Here is a 19,915-nt window from a genome sequence, read left to right as displayed (position 1 = left end):
ACGGCCCCGGTCCAGCAGCGTGCTCAGAAAGCCCCTACACTGCACCCCAGATCAAGTGAACACACCACACACACAAAAAAAAGGAAAAAAAGAGTTCCCCTTGGAGATGGGAAATGGGAGAGAAACTAGGTCATCGGGAACAGAGTTTACCCATACTTCTGCACTTTTGCGCATGTGTGTGTGTCTGAGTGTGAGTGTGTGAGAGCATCTGTGAGTGTGAGTGTGTGTCCGTGTGCAAGTGTGTGTGTGTGTGTCTGTGTGCATGTGAGTGTGTATGTGTGTGTGTGTGTATATATGAGTAAGCGTGCAGGTGAAACTGCCTTGTTTCCAGGTAGCGCACGTGCGCATGAATTATGCATGGGCGGAACCGATGGATGGGGTTCCGTTATTGTGAAGCAGCCGTACAGGAAGTTCAGACTTAGCCGGCAGGTAACACAATCCTCCCAAATAGGACACCCCCCCCCCACCCCCCACTCCACTCCACTCACCCACAACAAAGTCAAGCCCCCCCCCCCACCTCTCGCTGTGACAAGAAGCCTCTCTCAGAGTTACGGAGGAAAAGGGGCGGGGGGGGGGGGGGGGTACGACGAGGGGGAACGGAATGACCTAAATATGCGATCAGCTTCGGTTGCCAGATCAGGCTGACGGGCGAGGTGGGGGGACGGAATAAATTACCGAAGGAAACCAGCCTCCGCCGACTAATTTCAGTCCCTGGAGAAAAACGACAGCTTAAGGGACAAATTAATGAGGATTCAGCCATACTTTGGATAATCTGACAAGAAAAAAAGTGGTTTGGATAATCTGACATACGAGAAAAAGAAGATATTATTCTTAAAGAATACGATATTTGAATATGTAAAGTTGTCATGACCCCACCAACTCATTCCTTTGAACTGCATTCCAATGCTGTTTACTTAAAACATGAGAATTGTGCCGGTTTTATTCATCCAACATTTGCGAAGGATATCACAGTCAAAAATAACCCTCACACGGTGTTGGACTGAATCTGGCCCGCGCCAGTGCCGACTGTGGCCAGAAGCCCTCTAGAGGTGGCGTATAATTGGCTTTCTGTTGCCCAAGGGATATATGGGAGGGATATAGACGGTTTCATCAGTGGCACGCGCGTTGCCAAGGTTATGCGCTTGGCCCTAAGTTAACTTCCGGTCTGTGTTTGTTTATTATTGGGTTTGTGTTTACTGGCTAATATGGCACCGATTACAAATGGAGTGAAAGTTAAACTGATGAACAGACTGATGTTGGGCTCAGGTTGTTGTGCTGTGGGGTGCAACCTGACCTCAGGAACAAACTATATTTCGAAAATTAGTAAAAATACATAATTTAACTTTGTAACCTCACTAGGAAATTGTGAAACGAATTGATGAATCCCTGCGATTATCATAGCTGGTGCTTGCCCGTTGTTACTTCGTATTTTTGAGAAATAACTGGACATCGTTACCTATTAAAATGTAAGTCGTGTAAAAATACACATAATAAACTGTATTTTAAAAAATCAACTTCATACATACACATTTAGTAATACTAATACAGCCTTATTTACTATATCAACTTAAGACAATGAATTATGTCATCGCGACCCATTAAAGTCAATGGCGCAGACGTTGCTTCATAATTTCAAACTGCTTTCCTAACGGCTATTTTGCGTCCTGCGACTTAGGTTACAACAGTGAATATGTACGGATTCCTAGACGTGCTGATGAGAGACCACCCTTTCTCATATTAACCTCCAATATGCAAGACAGGATACTAGCAAATTTATGTCAAGTTCCATTCATTTATATGGGGTGGTCGATACACGTCCCCTTAGCAACCAAATGCTAGCGCTGGACCACGTCTGACTTATTTGCTGGCACACAAAAAAAACGTGAAAGTACTGAAAAAATAACCACAGGAGGATAACAAGGATATTTTTCCTACATAACTAGGTACAGGTTGTTACCGATATTTCGCCTATTTCATATATAGTTGCGAATCAGTTTACGCTTTCCTGTCTGTCGAAAGAAGGTGGTCGAATAGGTACTCTCACTCTAGCACTTTGTTTCAGGTAACAAACTCATGATAAGCGATAACTAAGCTGACCAGTAACAAGCCTGAAATAGTTATGAATTAGCTAACTAAATTGATTGTAGCTTAATTCATTCATTCTAGTTAGCTAGCCAACTAGCTAGCTAGCTAAACGTAGCTAACATTGTATAAATTATGCACAGTAACGTTAGCTCAATGCTATTAGTTCATACGCTTTAGCTACGTTTTTTTACTAACGTTATGATACCTGTTTCCAATAACTTGACAGCGTTACATTGCCTGATCATTTTTGTTGTGGTAACCTAGCAAGATGACCCAAACTATAAGAGCCACGATGTTTTCCCATCAATACATGCTATACAAATAAATAACCTACAGTAATTGCATTGGCTACACATGCTGCCCACTAGCCCCAGTTTGTGCTTCTAATCATCGTTTTTAAGCAATATCATAGAAAGAGTGCACTTTTTACTACAGGAATGAATGTGCATGTAACCCAGAACAGTTATGCATTATGTAAGGAATGTATGATGCTCAGCAAGGTGCAATACTGTCAACAGTTATCTGTTTCTGTCACTTGTTTTTCTGGTAATGTAACATTATCGCATTTCAGTTTGGCCAAGTAACGGTTCTTTTCTTCGACTGGTAACCCCAAATAATACGGGCTAGACATAGTTTTAACTAGCTAGCTAACGTAATTTACTTGTTTACTTTGCTTGTTGTCAGAAATAGTCTAGAGGGACTCTGTTGTTATTGATTGTTTGCGGAAGTCTGCCGGAAGTCAAGTTAGGGCCAGAACAACGCACATGCGCAGTAACGTTTGTTTATGTTGTTACCGTTGAAACCGTCTATAGTCAGAGGGGATAGCGCTGTTCATTGCTTGAGCGCCCCCTGTTGGCTGTTCCTGCACTCGTGACTTGCTCTGTGGGCCCGTGTATGATTGGGTCTCCTCCGGCCCCTGCCCGGCGCATGCACAGCTGGGCAGCTGTGATGTGAGAAGAAGCAGCCGGCTGGCACCACGTGTTTCAGAGGAGAACTGCGAGTTGTTTCCACTCTACCGAGCCGGCAGCAGGGGCGCATGCGAGCACACTTGTACATAATTTACAGATTACCAATTTGGGTGGGATTACAGATGCCAATTAAAAAAAATAATAATAATAAAATAATATTGTTATTATTAAAATAAAAAATAACACTCCTTTTCCTGTCTAAAGGAACACTGTACACCTCTTGGCATCAAGTAATAATTTCAGACACACTTAAAAAATAAAAAATGCAGCATTCCATTATTTTAAGATGCCATGGTCCATGCAATATCTGAATATCAAATGAATTTTTACTAGACATCACTAGTGACTGTATTATAGCCATCTCTAGTGACTGTATTATGGCCACAAGATTGCATTACCGGGATTAAAAAAATATATATGTATGAAAATGTGGATCTGCAGATTAAAGAAAACTCTTCATTACATAACATCGCTGATCCCCAGCGATGCCTTTCAGGGGCTGAGCTCTGTATTCCATCACTACCGCACTTCACCATTACTGTGTTCACTTAACATCCACAGCCACGCATGCACATGGCACCCTTTATGGTATGCATACACACACACACACACACACACACACCACGGTTCACAACTGTCAACACCATGTCTCCATTTTCCAGACGGCAGAGTACATTTCTTCGGCACAATGATGGCAGAGTGTAAATGCAGAGCCTCTCTCCTCCCATCCATCCCTCTAACACTCCTCTAACTCTGCTACGCCCGCCAACAGACGTAGCAAATTTCTCCTAATAAACAATACAGGCTTAATGGTTTCTATATGGCCCCCGGACTTAAACATCTAAAAGCTAGGCTGTCCAAACAGAGAGAGGGACTTCTGGCCACAGGTGTGTTCCACTCACAGAGGGTGCAGAACGCTTCAGCCAGGTTCCACAGACCGGTCCCACACAGAGACGCTACAGTCGCACCTGTACCCTGCACTTAGGCAAGGTAACTACCCACAATTCCTTCAGCACCAGTATCAATCAGTGACATACACATTTTAATTTAGCCAGACACCCTGACTGATGATGTCTACTTAGGCAACTACCTATTATCATTATTATTGTTATTGTTATAACTTCCAGCTACTACCCCACATGGATGGGCGCTGCCCACCCGTAGGTACAGCCTGGGGGTGGCAGAACATTTGTGCCCTCACCTTCATCCTCCTCTTCCTCTCTGGAACATTCTCAGGCCTGACTCTGGGACTCGGCTGGTCCTGGTCCCCCTGGCTGCGCAGACTGTCTGCAGGGCTGCGTCCGGCTGCGGAGCCGCAGCTGCGGGGAGCCTCGCCCCCCTTCTCTTCCTCGTGCCTCTTGTCCTCCTCATCCTCCTCTTCCTCAAGCTTCAGGGAGCGCCACCTGGCCCTAAACAGGCTGTGCAGGGTCAGCACCGCCAGGGTGCACAGGACGTACATGGTTCCCACGGAGACCCACGGCAGGCCCGGTGACGGGCCCACGAACCTCCTCTCGCAGCGACACCTCAGGCCGAGACTCCAGCTCTATTGGGCTTCCAGAACCCCCCCGGAGAACCCCCCCAGAGCCGCTGGAAAGCAGGGGGAGTCCAGCTCTGCTTCTGAAGGACAAAAGTCTGCAGACGGCCCGCTTTCAGCTCCTCCTCGTCCCCCTTCAGGCCCCTGTACTCAGGGAGCTCCTCCCCTGCGCCTCCTCGAGCGCTGTACCTCCTACAGCGCGCCTCCTCCACCACAGTCCGCTTAAATAACCAGAGTCCAGAAAGGTCAGCGTCTGTCCCCCTTACAAACGCCTGGCCCGGTCCTCTCCACAGCTCGTGTGCCTGTCTCTGTCCAGGTCGGGAAGGCAGGTGAGGCTGTTTTGCATTTAGGGGAGAGTGAGCGAGTGGATTTGCCAGTGAAATTTGTGAAAGTGACACAGAGGGAGGGGGGGTGGGTGGATAATCTGTCTGAGGGGAGGAGAATCCGGTCTAAGACGTCCTCCAGGTCCAGCAGAGGTCATTCGAGTGGAGATAATCCCCTATCGCCGTCCAATTATCGCAACTGCCTGGGCGCGTCCGTGTGTCTGTCCGGTCCGCGGATCTGTACGGTCCACGCGTTTCGGCAGCTTCAGCATCGACTGATCCACCTGCGCCGACTCACCTGCGCCTTATATCTCACCTGGCCACGCCCCCCCCGCCCCAGCAATCAGGGCGTCGGTGAGGGCGGCTGTCCGTCGGAATGCCACCGAGACGAACGCCGCTGATAAGGTTCGGAGTTCCGCACCCCTCCCCCGGGAGGCGAGAGGAGGAAACCTGACCCCGGGGACCGCCTCGAAGCGCCGCGCCGCGCCGCCAAGTCAAACCACTCCCGTCACATGACCTTTACACCTGCACCCGCGGCTGGCTCTGTTCCAGCTCTGTTTTTTTGCCACCGCCATTTCCACACTGCTGAAGGACGGCTTCACCACGGCAACAAAAACAGAGCCGTAAAAAGAGCCACGGAAGCTCAAGCGCACAACAGCGCCCTTTGTGATGTCACAGGCGTTCTTCTGGTCGTCAGCTCCGTCTTATCTTCTCGCCGATAGCAACAGGTCCGGTGAAAGCCCCTTCTCTTCCCTGGCTACCAGGCAGAGACGGTAACCAAATTCCTTCCTTGGGAGGGGGGGGAAGGGGGGGGGTGGAAACAGCACTCTCCCTATCCCGTCCTCCGTCCCTCTCCCTCTCTCACTCGCCCTCGCTTCCACTGACAGATGACAGGTCCAAGAGCAGTATCGCCCAGCACGAAAGAGTGAAATTATCTGATCGCTCCCTCCCTCCCTCTCTCTCGCTTCGCTCTGTCCATCTGTCGCCACGGTGACAGGGATAAGCGCGGGGCGTACTGGTGACCTGGTATTTGCCTGCGTTTGTGAGCGCAGTCAGTTGTTCCATGGGGGGGGGGGGGGGTAGGAGGGGGCGCTGGCGGCGGCTAAATGAAATAAAACCGCTCTCTGCCACCGAAGCGGTGGCTCAGGATGTGATTGGTTGCGGCCTGATGAGACGACCTCCGACCTCATTCCCGGCTGTGCCCCCCAGTGTGGTACATGACGGGGCCCGAGGGGGCAGGGGGTGTTGGGGCAGCCATAGAGGGCATCGGGGGATAACCGACACCCTAAATCAACCGCTTGAGTTGTGATATGCGAAACGCTCACGTTACAAAGGCCTCCAGTGTCTGCGCTCTAAAAGAAAGTTCCAGAAAACACACGGTCTCCTCCTGAGCCACACACACACACACCCCCCCACATACACACACACACACACACACACACACACACACACACACACACCACACACACACACACACACACACACACACACAACACACACACACACACACACACCACACACACACACACACACACACACACACACAACACACACACACACACACACACACACACACACACACACACACACACACACACACACACACACACACACACACACACACACACACACACGCAGCCGCCTGGCAACAACAACAGCCTCGCTTATCATAATTCCACGAAGGTCTAACAGATTGCGGGTTTATGTCATGAAATGAAGTTAAATATTGAAATAAAACTTTTTATAAAGTTATATAACTTTATTATAGTCATAACTTGGTAATAATTCACTTAGCCTAACAAATCCGATATGATAAGCTTCCACCAAATTCTACATACACTGGCCTACTTTCTCTGGGTGATAAAGAAACATAAATACAATAACTCAGGCCTTTCCTCTTCAGTGGAACTTTCAATTTCGATTCAATTTTATTTGCATCGTGCTTTTTACAGAGAGACTCGGCCACAGAGACGCTTTACGGAGGAAACAAAGAAAAAAGAAAAAGAAAAAACAAGGTCTGAATCCCCAAAAAGAGCATTTGAGGTTAAAAAATAAAAATAAAAACTAAATAAAATAAAAAAAAAACAAAAAACTTCCCAGCACTCAAAAAGGTGAAGGTGCGTACATCAGCCTACACTCTGAGTCGATGAGGAAGATGAGTGGAGGCGAGGAAGATAATCCTCTTGGACAGGTAACATGACAGGTCTGCAAGACCACCCCAACAAAGCCGCTCAGATATTGAAACTGCAGCACTTTTAAATCCCAGTCACCGTCAATGGCTGAGCGGAGCATTTACACTGTCATCATATTCTCTCTCTCTCTCGGTCTCTCTCTCTGGTTTGTGCATTCAGTCAGCTCGTGATCATGTGAGGCGGGGTGAAAGTCTTTTCATTCACCTGCGTTTGTATGTTTGTCTGTAATGACCCAACAAATTGCCTTTCCTCAAAAAAAAAAAAAAAACTGCAAGGGTGTCTGTCTCTGCCTCACTAGTCTCGCCTTGACCCCATAACTTCTCTCCCTCTCCCACCCGCACTCCCCATTTCTTTCCCTCCCCCTCCTGCACTCCCTCTCCCTCTCTCCCTCTTTGTATATGCACACTATGTTTTGCATGAAACTCCCTCGGTGTGGGTCACATGATGGAGGGCCCACTCATCCGCTGACGGTGCTCATTGGCCATCGTTTCCTAGGTGCATGGGTGACTTGCACAACTTCATTGCAAACTGCAGTGCAGTGGATTGCTTTGACTGCATGGTGGATAAAAGATTCCACCTTCTGGGTGGTAGTAGAGAAATGCTTTTATTTAGTTACAGTGCCCCAGGTTAAACACCTTGTCCACAGTTTTAGAGGGTTAGAGTAACAGTGGTGTTGTTCTGCAGAGTAAAGTACTCCTGAGAAAAGAGGCAGCACCGCAAGCTGGCCAATTTCATTGTCGATCAGGCAAAACTGGCCATATTTAAGAGCCACAAAGCAGGGATGGAACTGCAAGTGTCTCAGGGCTGTGTGCAATTGCTATTGGTGCTGCTTATTTCTCAGGCAATGTTGGACTTTTCATGTTTCTCTCCCTCTCTCTCTCCCTCTCCCTCTCTCCACGAGCTCACAGCTCTGCAGTCTGAGGCAGCCAATCCCGTCCCTGCCATGTCTTGGCCCTCGCTTTAAACGAGGCGTCTTCAAACCAAACACCCTCCTGGGTGGGCTCAACCAAACACCCTCCAGGGTGGGCGCAGTCAAACACTCTCCTGGGTGGGCGCAGCCAATGGAGCTCTTCCCCTGCAGCAGCGGCACCGGTTCATTCACAGCCCTTTCACGAGTGTATGACCCGGCAGGCGTGGGGTCCAGTCCCCCTGTGGCATATGACCAGGCAGGCGTGTGGTCCAGTCCCCCTGTCACGTATAACCAGGCAGGCATGGGGTCCAGTCCCACTGTGGCATATGACCAGGCAGGCGTGGGGTTCAGTCCCTCTGTGGTGTATGAACAGGCAGGAGTAGGATCCAGTCCCTCTGTGGCGTATGATCAGGTAGGCTTAGGTTAAGTCCCCCTGTGATGTTGCTGATGCAGTTTCGCCCTTGAATGAGTTACACCTCACCTTTGTGACTGCGATAAGGTTAGGAACAGGCCTAGTGACCTTAAGGTTGCAGGTTCCATTCCTAGGTAGGAAGATTACCACAGCTTATGTCGTCCTGAGTAAGGTTCTTAACCTGAATTGCTTCAGTATACATGTCCAGTGTACAAAAATGCACACGTCGCTCTTGCAAACACCTATAACGTCACGTAAGGTGATCCTGAGGGGGAGGGGCTTTAATTAAAGTATATAAATCCCAAAAGGGAAATACCAGATCTAAGTGCAGAACTAAATTGCCTTTATATTGCTGTCATTTGGCAGATGCTCTAAGCCAGAGCCGACTAACAACACAAACACAAGCGCATATTATCAGGGATTAAAGTGCAGGGAGGAATCTAGGCCTGTATAGATAAAATTAAATAGTGCGAAAGGACCAGGTTCAGTCCACCTGGCAGCCACCATTGGCAAGAAGCATCTAATAAAATTACACCAACGAACAAAACAAAAACTACAGGCTCAGGAATGGACAAAAATAACAAAAGTGCTCCACATCAGGGCACGAAGAGCTGAAGACCAGGAGGACCCAAGGTGCAGCCTGAAGAGGTGGATTGTGGGTCTATCGGAAAATGGGCCCAGGTTCTCAACTGTCCTGAACACCACGGGAAGCTCTTTCCACCACCGGGGGGGGCATAACAGAACGATGACATAAACAGGTGCAGGGAAAAGAGGAGATTTCAGCCCTCTGTATTTAAAGGGCATACAGCAGAGGACTTTAATTTTAAAAATGGGATAAGCACTCTGCTTTTTAGTAAACAAAACTTTTTTTTTTTTTAATAAGTGGGGGATTCAGGGAGATTTACCAAAATAGATTTACCCAGCAGTAGAATGAGATGCTCAGTTAACCTCACAAAAACTGTCCTTAAAAAAAAAAACAGCATTTTCCCTGTCGCTTACCCACAGTGCACTGCACACACCCTTCTCCTCCCCCCTCCCAGAAACTATTTTTAGGGAGTAAATTGCACAGTTTAACAGGACCGGGGGAGGAACACTGCATAAGCACATAATGACAGGGTAGATAGCATCGCCGCTGGGGTGTGGATGTGGGGGCAGGACTGTGCAGAACCCTATCCTGCACAGAGAGGCGGTGATGTGGCCCTCACAGCAGGGCTATGTAGGGCCAACAGGATGTGTGGTGTCCGGTCTTAGTTTATCATGTGTGCTCATTCAAATTATAGAGAAAGGTAGGGAAATACTAAAGCCTTATGCTTTAAATGCACATTACCTATCTCTGCGGGGGGCGGGGGGATGTTGTATAAAAACGATGACCCCCCCCCAAAACACCAACCTTCACAAAACGACCAGCCCCTCCCCTTCCCAGAAAGTTATTTATATAAACACTTCCACCAGCTCAGCCTGTTCTGCCATTGAAGTACATGTTTTCACACAGTCTGTTCAGGCCCACTGACTGCCCATAACGGAAAAGTTGACGACCGTTGAGGGTGAAGTAAAAACGGTCTGTTTAAAGCAGTTAACATCTGCGTTGCACATGTCAGCGCGCGGTCGGGACATTTGGCTCTAGCCACGACAGGACGACGTCGCTTGCAAGTATAAGCTCTGACGAGAGATCCTACATGAATAGGGGCACAATTGGGACACAATACGGCTGCAAGTACCATAAATTCACCCGGGGGTTGAAACCGCAAAACTACGGGATTGCCCAATGAACTGTATAAAAACAGTACAGTCGGATCACTGGCACATTTCTGTGAACATCCGGAGTTTGTTCTCCATGCAACTCCTGCTTCTCGAGGACTGCAATTTCTCTTGGCGGGTGGCCTCACGAATTCACAGCTATATATATCAAAAAAGTCAGCAAGCGAAGCAGCCACATATCCACAGTTTCCCTGCACCCTCTCGTTTTCAGTGGCACAGCCAATTAACTCATCGCCTTCAGCTACGGCATTTTCATCTGCATACACTTTCTCTCGTTGACAAATGTTCACAGGGCTAATGTGCCGTGACAGCCGCAGGTTTTGCATCCCTTCCCTACTGCGTATTTTATCCATTAACAAGCGACAACGACCCGGGGAAACTGTAACAGCCAGAGCGACAACGGCTCTAAATCAGTATTCCACGAAATGTAATTATCTTTAATTAGTCTAAAGGCTCCATTCTGTGTAAATGTGACGTCCATGAATACGGAAACTCTCTTAAAAATGAAAATTTACAAGCGTTATTTGTGCAGACTTGGATTTACGCGTCTCAAGAGTCCAACGTGGTAAACGTACGCCCCCTGCTGGATTTATCGAGAACAAGCCTAGTCCTTTTGGCTAAGGCGAAGTCACAATGATCTGTTCTGAATCAAGGTCTTACATAACGGCCATATAAAGTTGCAACATTTCAGACAGAGATTTTGGAAGTAGGGACTGGAAAAAAAAAGGGTGGATCCACGTAGTTCTTTCCCGAGCCACAACATCCTGCACAACTTCCGTAATATCTCAGCCACCAAGAATCTTTTCCCTCATGATCTGGACACAAGCTTAAAACAGGCAGCGTCAAACTGCGGCTATTTTAAAACAGCATTAGAAAATATATAATCCATTGTTTCATTTGTAAGCTAGACAGGCGAAAATACCAGGCCTGGGTGATTTTTAAAAAAACCGTATACGATAGACTAATAAGTAGGTTACAATCACAGAATTTAAGGACACCAACAATATATCCCCCTGTTACTCAGACAATGAAAAGCTCGGAAAACAAAGACAAAAACAAAACTGCGCAAAATCGTTTGGCGTGGACTATTCTTTACAGACACGCATTTGATCGATCTATTCAAGGCCACGGGGGGCACAGGGACAATACCCCTGGAAAAGCGAAAGGCAGGATTTCTGAATGCGGAAAGATCACGAGTCGAGTCAAAAGCGCGGAGCGGTCACGTGCACCGTGGAATAAATGACGCAGACCGCCAGACAGGTCTCTGGTTTTCAAACAAAATATGAAACACACTGAAACATAGGCTACTTAATTTCATGAACCTACATTTTTACTTCATTTTGTTAACCTAACAATATAGGTGCATCTCAACTGAAAATGTTTAGGTTAATTTGAATTAACCAAAACATTTTAACGTGTGAAAAGCTGAAAAATAGAAGTAACAAATGTCTATGAAATTAACCCTTTTTTCAACGAGTAGCCTTGTGTAGTTCTTAAAAATCACTCGTCAATTGCAATAATTTATTTGAGCGCATAGCGATAGCCGACAGGCTGTAGAAATTCTTTTGACAGGACAGGAAAGAAAAGGCTATTTCCTCACTGACTCAGATTTATTTTTTTAACGAATAGCCTAGGCTTCCATGGGCGACTTAACCGAACTAGATATTTTTCCATAAGGTGACACATAAATCCGTCCATCTTGCAACCAGTTCCGTCACCGTCCTTCTATTTACCGTGAAGCTATTGTGATGTCTTCTTGCATGCACCCCCACCCCCTCCCTTATCCCTGTCTAAATAGCGGCAGATGAAGCCAGATGTCAAAAGCGTCTTTCCATCCGCGCGCTGCCCGGACAGTCCCGTGCGTTACCGCACAACCACCAGCCACTATCGCAATTTTCACGCGCACTAGAACATTCGGAGACACAAACACTGAACTTGACAAGAGATTAACTGAACCGAAAGAGTGTGGAACAACTAAAATGGAAAATTAGACGTCGAGTTTCTCAGCCGTGCTTTCTTCGGGAATTTGGCACGCTGGTTTAGCTAGTGGAACAGAAAGGAAGGATAGCCTCGGCTATATAGCCAATGTGCGGGGACGAACAACAGGGCCCCAAATGGCATATAGGGGTTGTTTTATATGCAGTGGGGATGTAGTCCACAAACAAGCTCTCCCACCCGGAGCGAAATATTTCGTGTGTGTTTTTAAAAACAGCCCTAGACTCCCCTGTCAGAAATCGTAAACCACGCCACGCTGGCTCGCGGGTGGAAAACCGCCGACCTTTATTCTTCGCGTCCAGTGCCCATTCATGATTTAGAAACGTACAGACGCGAAAGACGTTTACATTACCAAACCTGTCATTCTCAATGCGCATATTGTGTAACCTATTCAGTCCCGTCCCGCTATCATTTAAACAGCCCATTGTATCCGTGTCAGCCACTCCGTTCCCACACGGTATGTAAGCAAACTAGCCCGTGCCGCGTCCTCAATTTGTTGGCCTTGTATTTAACGAATGTCTGATTTACGAAGGAATGTCTTGGCCGTACTATAAATAGGACATCCGTTGGTTGGATCGGCCCTGTCCTGGCACACCCGATACAATCTCCGTCAACGACTCCCACGTTTTGTTCAATCCTGTTTTTTGGGGGGGAATTATAAAAACCCAGGCTATAACACGTGTAGGGTATTCGTAAATCAAAGCGAATTAAGACAAAAAGTAAAAATCGCTATTTAATCTCTGACGTAGGTTGCTAAATGTGTATAACTCTGTGAAACTAAACTGATGCACTAACACTTTGCAAGCGTGCATGAAATTCATTTCTGTGCTTAATTTTGCTCAGGATTTAAAGGGTGTCGCAGCAGAAATGCGTTGTCCCAAACGAGTAGCAGCCCTAAAAATATTTTCGAAACGAAGATTCCAGGTAGTTCACGAGAAAACATTCATGATTTACGAACGAGCCTTGATAATCACACCTGTGAATCACGGTTGTTGTAAAACTGTTAACGAAACAGTCCGAGAAGTAGCGCCAAATACAAAATATGTTCTTACCTCTCTGGCCAGCGGACAAACTTAAGTTCCTAGAACGCTCCGTATATCCTTTTAGATTACTCCTGTGGTTCATTGAAGATAAAAAAAAAAACGAAACTGTTGGCTTCTCCAACAAAGCGCTACGAGCCCCTTGTCTGCGGCACGAGAATGTAACTAGCGTAGCGTACCCACAGTTGAGAAAGTTCCTTCCTTAAACCGCCTCTCGTCTGTAGATGCTGAGAACCAACCAGACCCGCTGGAGAGGACGGAGAGCCAGCCAGCTGATTCAATACAAAAGCAGTGACGTAATTCTACGCTTTGGTTTAAAACGAGAAAGCACGCCTTTGCCGTTTCACGCACACCGCTGGATAGTTTCACCAGCGTTGCGTTTCGACCACCTCACTTACTTTTAACTACAAATTTAATTTAAATAATAATTCAATTATGCAACGGGTCCTACTTCAAGGTGCTCTCAACAAAACAAAAAAACATTCTCACTGGCGGATCTGTGGCCTACTGCTATTAATAAACTACCAAACTAAGGGGCGGATAATGCGCGAGAGGGTCTGATTGTGACGTGAATTTGAAGACGTTACACCTGTCCTATTTTATTGAGAAAAGCAGCATCATGTGATTCTTTAATGGTGCATGTGTATTCCGAGTCACTGACCTGTTTTACATTTCAATACGGTCAATAGGTCTCCTAGCTTTGGACTCGGTGTCACCCAGTTTCCACATCTGCCAGTAACCACAACAACCACCACTACGGCTGCTTAATAATAACAACAACAATAATAATAATTACAAACCAATCAGAAAAATTTCGAACACTTTTACTAATATATTATATACATTTTTTTTACAAGCCACACAATTTAAAAAGCATTAGCAAATTAAAGTTGATCTCATTTGAGAGTATTAATGCAGAGTAAAGCAGGTCAAACAACCCCGTATGTACACAACTAGTAGGATACAAAAAAAGAGGACTTCCATTTTAATTCTATACAAACATGCACATCCGAACTGTGGAGAATGAGCCGTTAAATCTGCGAGGCCATAGCAACACACTGCTAAACTGTCAAAATCAAAAGCCTCCACTAATGCTCATGAACAGTAAAAAAAAAAAATAAAAAAAATAATAATAAATAAATAAAATCCTATACACTAAGTATGAGCATGTACAGTCTAGCTGGCAGTTTCAGCAGCTGGTTCTCAGGTTGATAGCATCTATATACCTATGCTTAATTATTATAAAACTTTTTAAAAAGTCAATTCCACACATGATCTTCTACAGTAATCAATCGGTTCTGACTTGTGTTACCACATGAAAATAAAACACACAACGCATTAGGGCCTATTTAACGTAATGAACTACATTCAGTGTCTGGTTTTCTCACAGCTTTTTGAACCGGATATCAGATATTAATTATATAAAATAAATAAATAAAATATTAAATAAACATATTTACAAGCCAGACGTAGGGTGTTGTGGCAGAAGCATCTTGTCTGCACTGTCCTGCCTGAAAGCCTGCAGGGCAATTTTACACAGCGACCTAAACTGCTACTGTACACTCCTACATTCAGAAGAAAGAGCAGAACACAGTGTTTTCTGAAAAAAAAAGAGATAGTTGGATAACAGTTTTAAGGTTCTCTTAGTTTTTGACTACTGGGAAGGCATTTGCAAAACATAACACTGCATTTTCTTGATCTAAACAAACGCATAACTCTTACATAGCTATGAAAATAAGCACAGCATTTGTGGTGACCGAAAAAAATCTCAAAAGGTAAGCCTCATGAGCACTGCTATATACAACACAATGAAAACAAAATGGCGACGTCTTCCTTCGGCTGTCCAGTTACATATAAAATCACACAGCAGTCTCATAATATAAACATCTATGCACTGGGAACTGAGCAGCCTTCACATATTTCAGAACTATCAATAATCATTAAAAAAATGAAGCTTACTTAATAAAACATTACCATTTGATTTCAGCAATTTAAAAAAAACTAAGGGAAAATAGTTACTGTTTTCATAACATTCTAATTTTTTCACAACATGCTTTTCAGCTTCTGTATTTTGTTTGTTTGTGTAAAAACAAAAAAGAGCAATCCCCCCACACAATGATAAACACAAAAAGGACAGGCGTTTAGTGACTAACCCCCTGCAATTTCGTCTGGTCATTCTTCAACAGATGCAATTAACAGACAAACCATGAATGGAAAAGTGATCAGTATCAATGTACACCAGTACATCATTAATACTGGTGATATTAACAGCAGCTTTGGATAAACAAATAAATAATAAATAAATCAGTGAGCACTGGGATCTACTGTTCATGTGAGTCATGTACTGTAGATAAACAGACATCCTCACAGGAGTAATTAAAAGTCAATGGCATTGTAATGGATCTAGCTGTACGCTATGCAGTAGCACAGAATATGCAGTCGTCTGTAACTAACAACAGTGGAGCTTAATCTTTCAATTAATGCAGAAAGCACCACTGAGCTTCCACATAACAGAGAACCTAACAGTGAACCTGGCTTAAGGGAACCAAGGTTCCCTTAAAAAAACACAGGCTTGCTCAGCATTGTTTGGTCATATTTTTTTTTTTAGCTTCTCGTCTGGGCGTTGCAAACACAATGACTATCTTCCAGCCACTTCCTTCCCGTCTTCCTCTGTGAGCAGAAGTCATATTCGGGATTTCCAGGCATTTCTACCACCGCAGTACTGCCACTGCCTGCCTGCCTGCCTGCTTCTCAAAATTCAGACCATTTTTAAACAGAGATCTTTTTCTTTTTTTTCTTTTCTTGAAAAGCCTGTTTTGTTAAATTGACCCAGTGGACAAGCACAGTAAAATGGCCAGTGATAAATCAACTTTTACAGAGTACACATGGTGCCAACTGGACTCTGTTAGCATGGGAATTATCACCGGAAATTTTGCTGTGCATGTAAGACACATTTGCAAAAAAAAACGAGCACATTGACCTTTCCCTTATTTTCAGTCAGGCTCAGCTGACTTCCTCAGTGTAAAACCTAATTTAAATCAGAAGCTGTGAAATTAAATGTCGTCCTGTCATGAGGTAAGGGGTTATCGCTGTTGAGTTCACACACACACACACACACACACACACACACACACACACACAGAAAATGCAGGACTGTTCGCTCAGCTCAAAACACACGCAAAACACGCAATGCTGGTGAGTTTACATAAACTCCTCTGCACAGGGCTGGAGAGTTGACACGCAACACATAACACACAACACGCAACGCTGATGAGTTCAGACACGGAACACGCAACGCGAGCACACACACAAAGCACACACTGCTGGCGGCTTATATTGCAGTTTGCATCATTATCTTGCCGTTGTAGCTTGTCATGCCTCCTAGTTCGACTTAGCATAGGTCAGGTCAGAGAGTAATGTCTACTGTGTGAACTGGACTTTATGTGTTCATGGCTATGGGCCATGATTAGCTGTTACATAATGAGGATTGTACCTTATCGGACCTGTGTTTTGTAGTTGTTCCAATGACCTTCGGTATGCACTTATTGTACGTCGCTTTGGATAAAAGCCTCTGCTAAATAAATGTATTGTATTGACTTCACACATCAAACACACACAACGCTAAGAAGGTCACACACACACACGGTGCAATGTCGGCAAGTTCACACACACAACCTAGAACATTGATGAGTGTGTAGCCCTGATCAGCTCACACACAAAACTTGCAATCTTGGCGAATTTCGATAGACAAAACATCAACATTAGCACAGCAACGTGTGAGAGAGAAGTCACAGCACAACACCACCCCTGTACTTTTCTCAGTGCAAACTCAGAGAATAAATACGGCCTGTATAATATAATTATAATTTCTCAACCAACAACGGAATGAAAAAACAAAAAAAAAAATACATATTTGCATTTTTCACCACCTTCCCACTGATATACAGTACTGATGACCGTCTATCGAAGGAAAGGATTTTTCCACATTGCATGTGAGAACTGTGAGGGGACCGTGCAGGAATCGATCCCAAACATCAGCGATGGTTCCATAGCGCAGAATCAATGTGAAGCCATGTTCGTTTTACAGTAGGTGTCAGTGGGCTGCTCCAGTTAGAAAAATGGAGGGGGGGGAGGGGGGGGGGGGGTGTCACTCCCCAAGTCAATCTATTATGAATGTTTCCACAACATTTCATTGATGTTACAACAGTATTTCTACGATTGCAAAATGGTGTGGCAAAACATTCGCTTGGCATTCATCCCTGGATGTGGGAAACGAAAATAAATAAATTAAAAAAAAAACGCTAACAACTAAAAATAGCAAACAAACAAAAAAACAGCAAATAAAAAGCCTGAGATTATCCACGATGGCACAACTACAAACTCTTCTGGGTTCTATAGCTGGCGTTACTCCAAGGGTGGTCGAATGCAAGGCAACTGGCCGGCTATTGTCTGGCGGTGCTTGTAGCACATGCTCTTTATTACAAAGACAGCTGTAAACTCTTTTCCAATCTTTATCGTCAACATGACACAAAAAAAAAAAAAAACTGCCACAGCTTGAGAAAACTACACCTACAGCAAACAGCAGCAGAATCTGGCGTAAAAAACAGAGAATGTGTTACTCTGGCCCTCCAGTCCCCCGACAGCCCCTTTCAAAGATCAGTCAAAAAAAAAAACTAAGCACAGAAATTTATTATGTGGCTCCTGGGTCCTACAGGAGCCAATGAGAGTACTGTTACTAGGCGGAGGGACAGCGCCTGTATGGGGGGCAAGTGACGGGTGGAGGGGGTTTAAGCTGTGTTTTGGCAGGTCCTTGGGACCGGTTGTGTGTAAAACAGTTTCAGCAGAGCAGACCTGGAGATATCCCGTCCCCACGCAGGTTTGAGGGCCCGTCCCCGGGGGGTCCAGCTATGGGGCGGCTGACGCCCTCAGTCGCTGTGATACCCCGGGAAGGACCTAAAACACCGCTGGGGTTTCAATCACAAAACAAAAGGAAAAAAAAAAAAACAGAAATTATAGGTATTGGCGTCCCCCAGGGGTCAGAGAGGGGATCGAAAAATAGACTTTTCCACAGCGCGTGTCTTCCTTCGATCGTTTTCCTGGCGAGAGAGGGAGGGGAGAGCAGGGTGCGCGATGGCGGCTGTGTGGTTTCCGTGGTTACTCCGGGTGGCTGACTCAGCCTGGAAGCAGGCGCCGCTCCCCAGGGGCCGTGAGCAGGCGGGGCGAGGGCGTGGACCGGGCGTGGCCTTTTCGGGGCTCCTAAGCGCAAGAGATCAAGACGCCCTGTTCCGGGACGAGAGGGAAGGGCGGCGGATTCTCACGCCGTGGGCCTTCTTACCCGGGCTACTCCTTGGGCTCCCCTTTCTTCTTCTCCTCCTCCTCCTCCTCCTCCTGCTGCTTCCCGGGCTCCTCCCCGCCCTCCGCGCCTCCCTCCCCCGGCTGCAGCTCCACGGACAGGACGTCCTCCCCCTGCGGCGCGGGCGACAGACGGATCAGCGCCGAGCCGTCCTTGCTCTCCGCCACCACCTCGTCCTCCTCCTCCGCCGGGCCGCCGGGGGTGGGGGAGGAGCTGGAGGGCTGAGGGCGTCAGAGAGAGAGAGAGAGAGAGAGAGACGGAGAGAGACAGGGAGGGAGAGAGAGGGAGAGAGGGTCGAGAGAGAGAGGACAGGGAGAGAGCGGAGAGGGAGGAAGAGAGAGGTCAGAGAGTGGGAGGAGGGAGGGGTCAGAGAGGGAGAGAGGAGAGGGTCAGAGAGCGAGAGAGAGGGAGGGGTTCAGAGAGAGGGAGAGAGGGAGGGGGTCAGAGAGAGAGGGAGGGGTTCAGAGAGCGAGAGAGAGGGAGGGGTTCAGAGAGAGGGAGAGAGGGAGAGGGTCAGAGAGAGGGAGAGGGAGAGGGTCAGAGAGCGAGAGAGAGGGAGGGGTTCAGAGAGGGAGAGAGGGAGGGGGTCAGAGAGAGGGGGTCAGAGGCAGAGAGAGAGAGGGAGGGTTCAGAGAGAGGGAGGGAGGGAGGGGGTCAGAGAGAGGGAGGGAGGGAGGAGGTCAGAGAGAGAGAGGGAGAGGGTCAGAGAGCGAGAGAGAGGGAGGGGTTCAGAGAGAGGGAGAGAGGAAGGGGGAGAGAGAGAGAGAGAGTGAATGACAGGGTTTCATCGTGTGGGACAAACACAGCTGCTAGGGCAGTGGAATGTGCGCAGTACACACAAACACCCTCCTTTTCTGTTACACACAGAGAAACCTGCCGTGTGCGGTGAGCCTCCAGAAAGAGGCTTACTCTGCGTGCACACTGCTGTGAGTGAACGGCCTGCTGGAGAGACACAGTGCGCGTAACGCATAATAACCATTTCAAGGCCTTTGGAAAAATGTTTTTTTTCATCCTGTGTAAATGAAGGCGTGTCTCTCAGAAAAACCACTTGAGTCACTTTGGTGAATGCATGTGTGTGTGTGTGTGAGAGTGTATGTGTGTGCGCATATGTGTGTATGCGTATGTGTGTGAGTGCGTGTATGCGTGTGTGTGTGAGTGTGTGTATGCGTGTGTGTGTGAGTGTGTGTATGCGTGCGTGTGTGTGTGTGTGTGTGAGTGTGCGTATGCGTGCGTGTGTGCGTGTGTGTGTGTGTATGTGTGTGTGTGTATATGCGTGTGTGCATGTGTGTGTGTATGCGTGTGTGTGTGTGAGTGTGTGTATGCGTGTGTGTTTGTGTGTGTGTGT

At 46.6% G+C, this 19,915-nt stretch overlaps 2 protein-coding genes across 9 annotated transcripts in view; both read right to left on the bottom strand.

Annotated features, from left to right (window-relative positions):
- kifc3 (kinesin family member C3) overlaps positions 1 to 13,750 on the bottom strand; it is a 47,725-nt gene extending 33,975 nt beyond the window's left edge. Inside the window, exon 1 of one of the 6 annotated variants that reach the window (XM_064337361.1) lies at positions 13,230 to 13,750. Coding sequence is in view for 5 of the 6 variants with exons in the window: in XM_064337357.1 (XP_064193427.1) it covers positions 4,255 to 4,512 (258 nt within the window). In the remaining variant the exon portion in view is untranslated. Of the gene's footprint in view, positions 1 to 4,254; positions 4,962 to 13,229 lie in introns of those variants that run through there. The other 5 variants (XM_064337357.1, XM_064337356.1, XM_064337358.1 and 2 more) reach the window with 5 other exon arrangements.
- Positions 13,751 to 14,020: 270 nt separating this feature from the next.
- The window catches only part of cngb1a (cyclic nucleotide gated channel subunit beta 1a), a 42,411-nt gene continuing 36,516 nt past the window's right edge, over positions 14,021 to 19,915 (bottom strand). For all 3 annotated transcript variants that reach the window (XM_064337354.1, XM_064337353.1, XM_064337355.1), the window contains one exon: positions 14,021 to 18,791. In XM_064337354.1, the coding sequence (XP_064193424.1) occupies positions 18,558 to 18,791 (234 nt within the window). In that variant the 3' untranslated portion in view covers positions 14,021 to 18,557. The remainder of the gene's footprint in view (positions 18,792 to 19,915) is intronic.

The sequence above is a fragment of the Anguilla rostrata genome, chromosome 5, assembly GCF_018555375.3.
Source record: "Anguilla rostrata isolate EN2019 chromosome 5, ASM1855537v3, whole genome shotgun sequence".
In the NCBI taxonomy this organism is placed as follows: Eukaryota; Metazoa; Chordata; class Actinopteri; order Anguilliformes; family Anguillidae; genus Anguilla; species Anguilla rostrata.
Note: the sequence above shows the minus strand (reverse complement) of the source record. Positions and strands in the feature narration are given on the sequence as shown.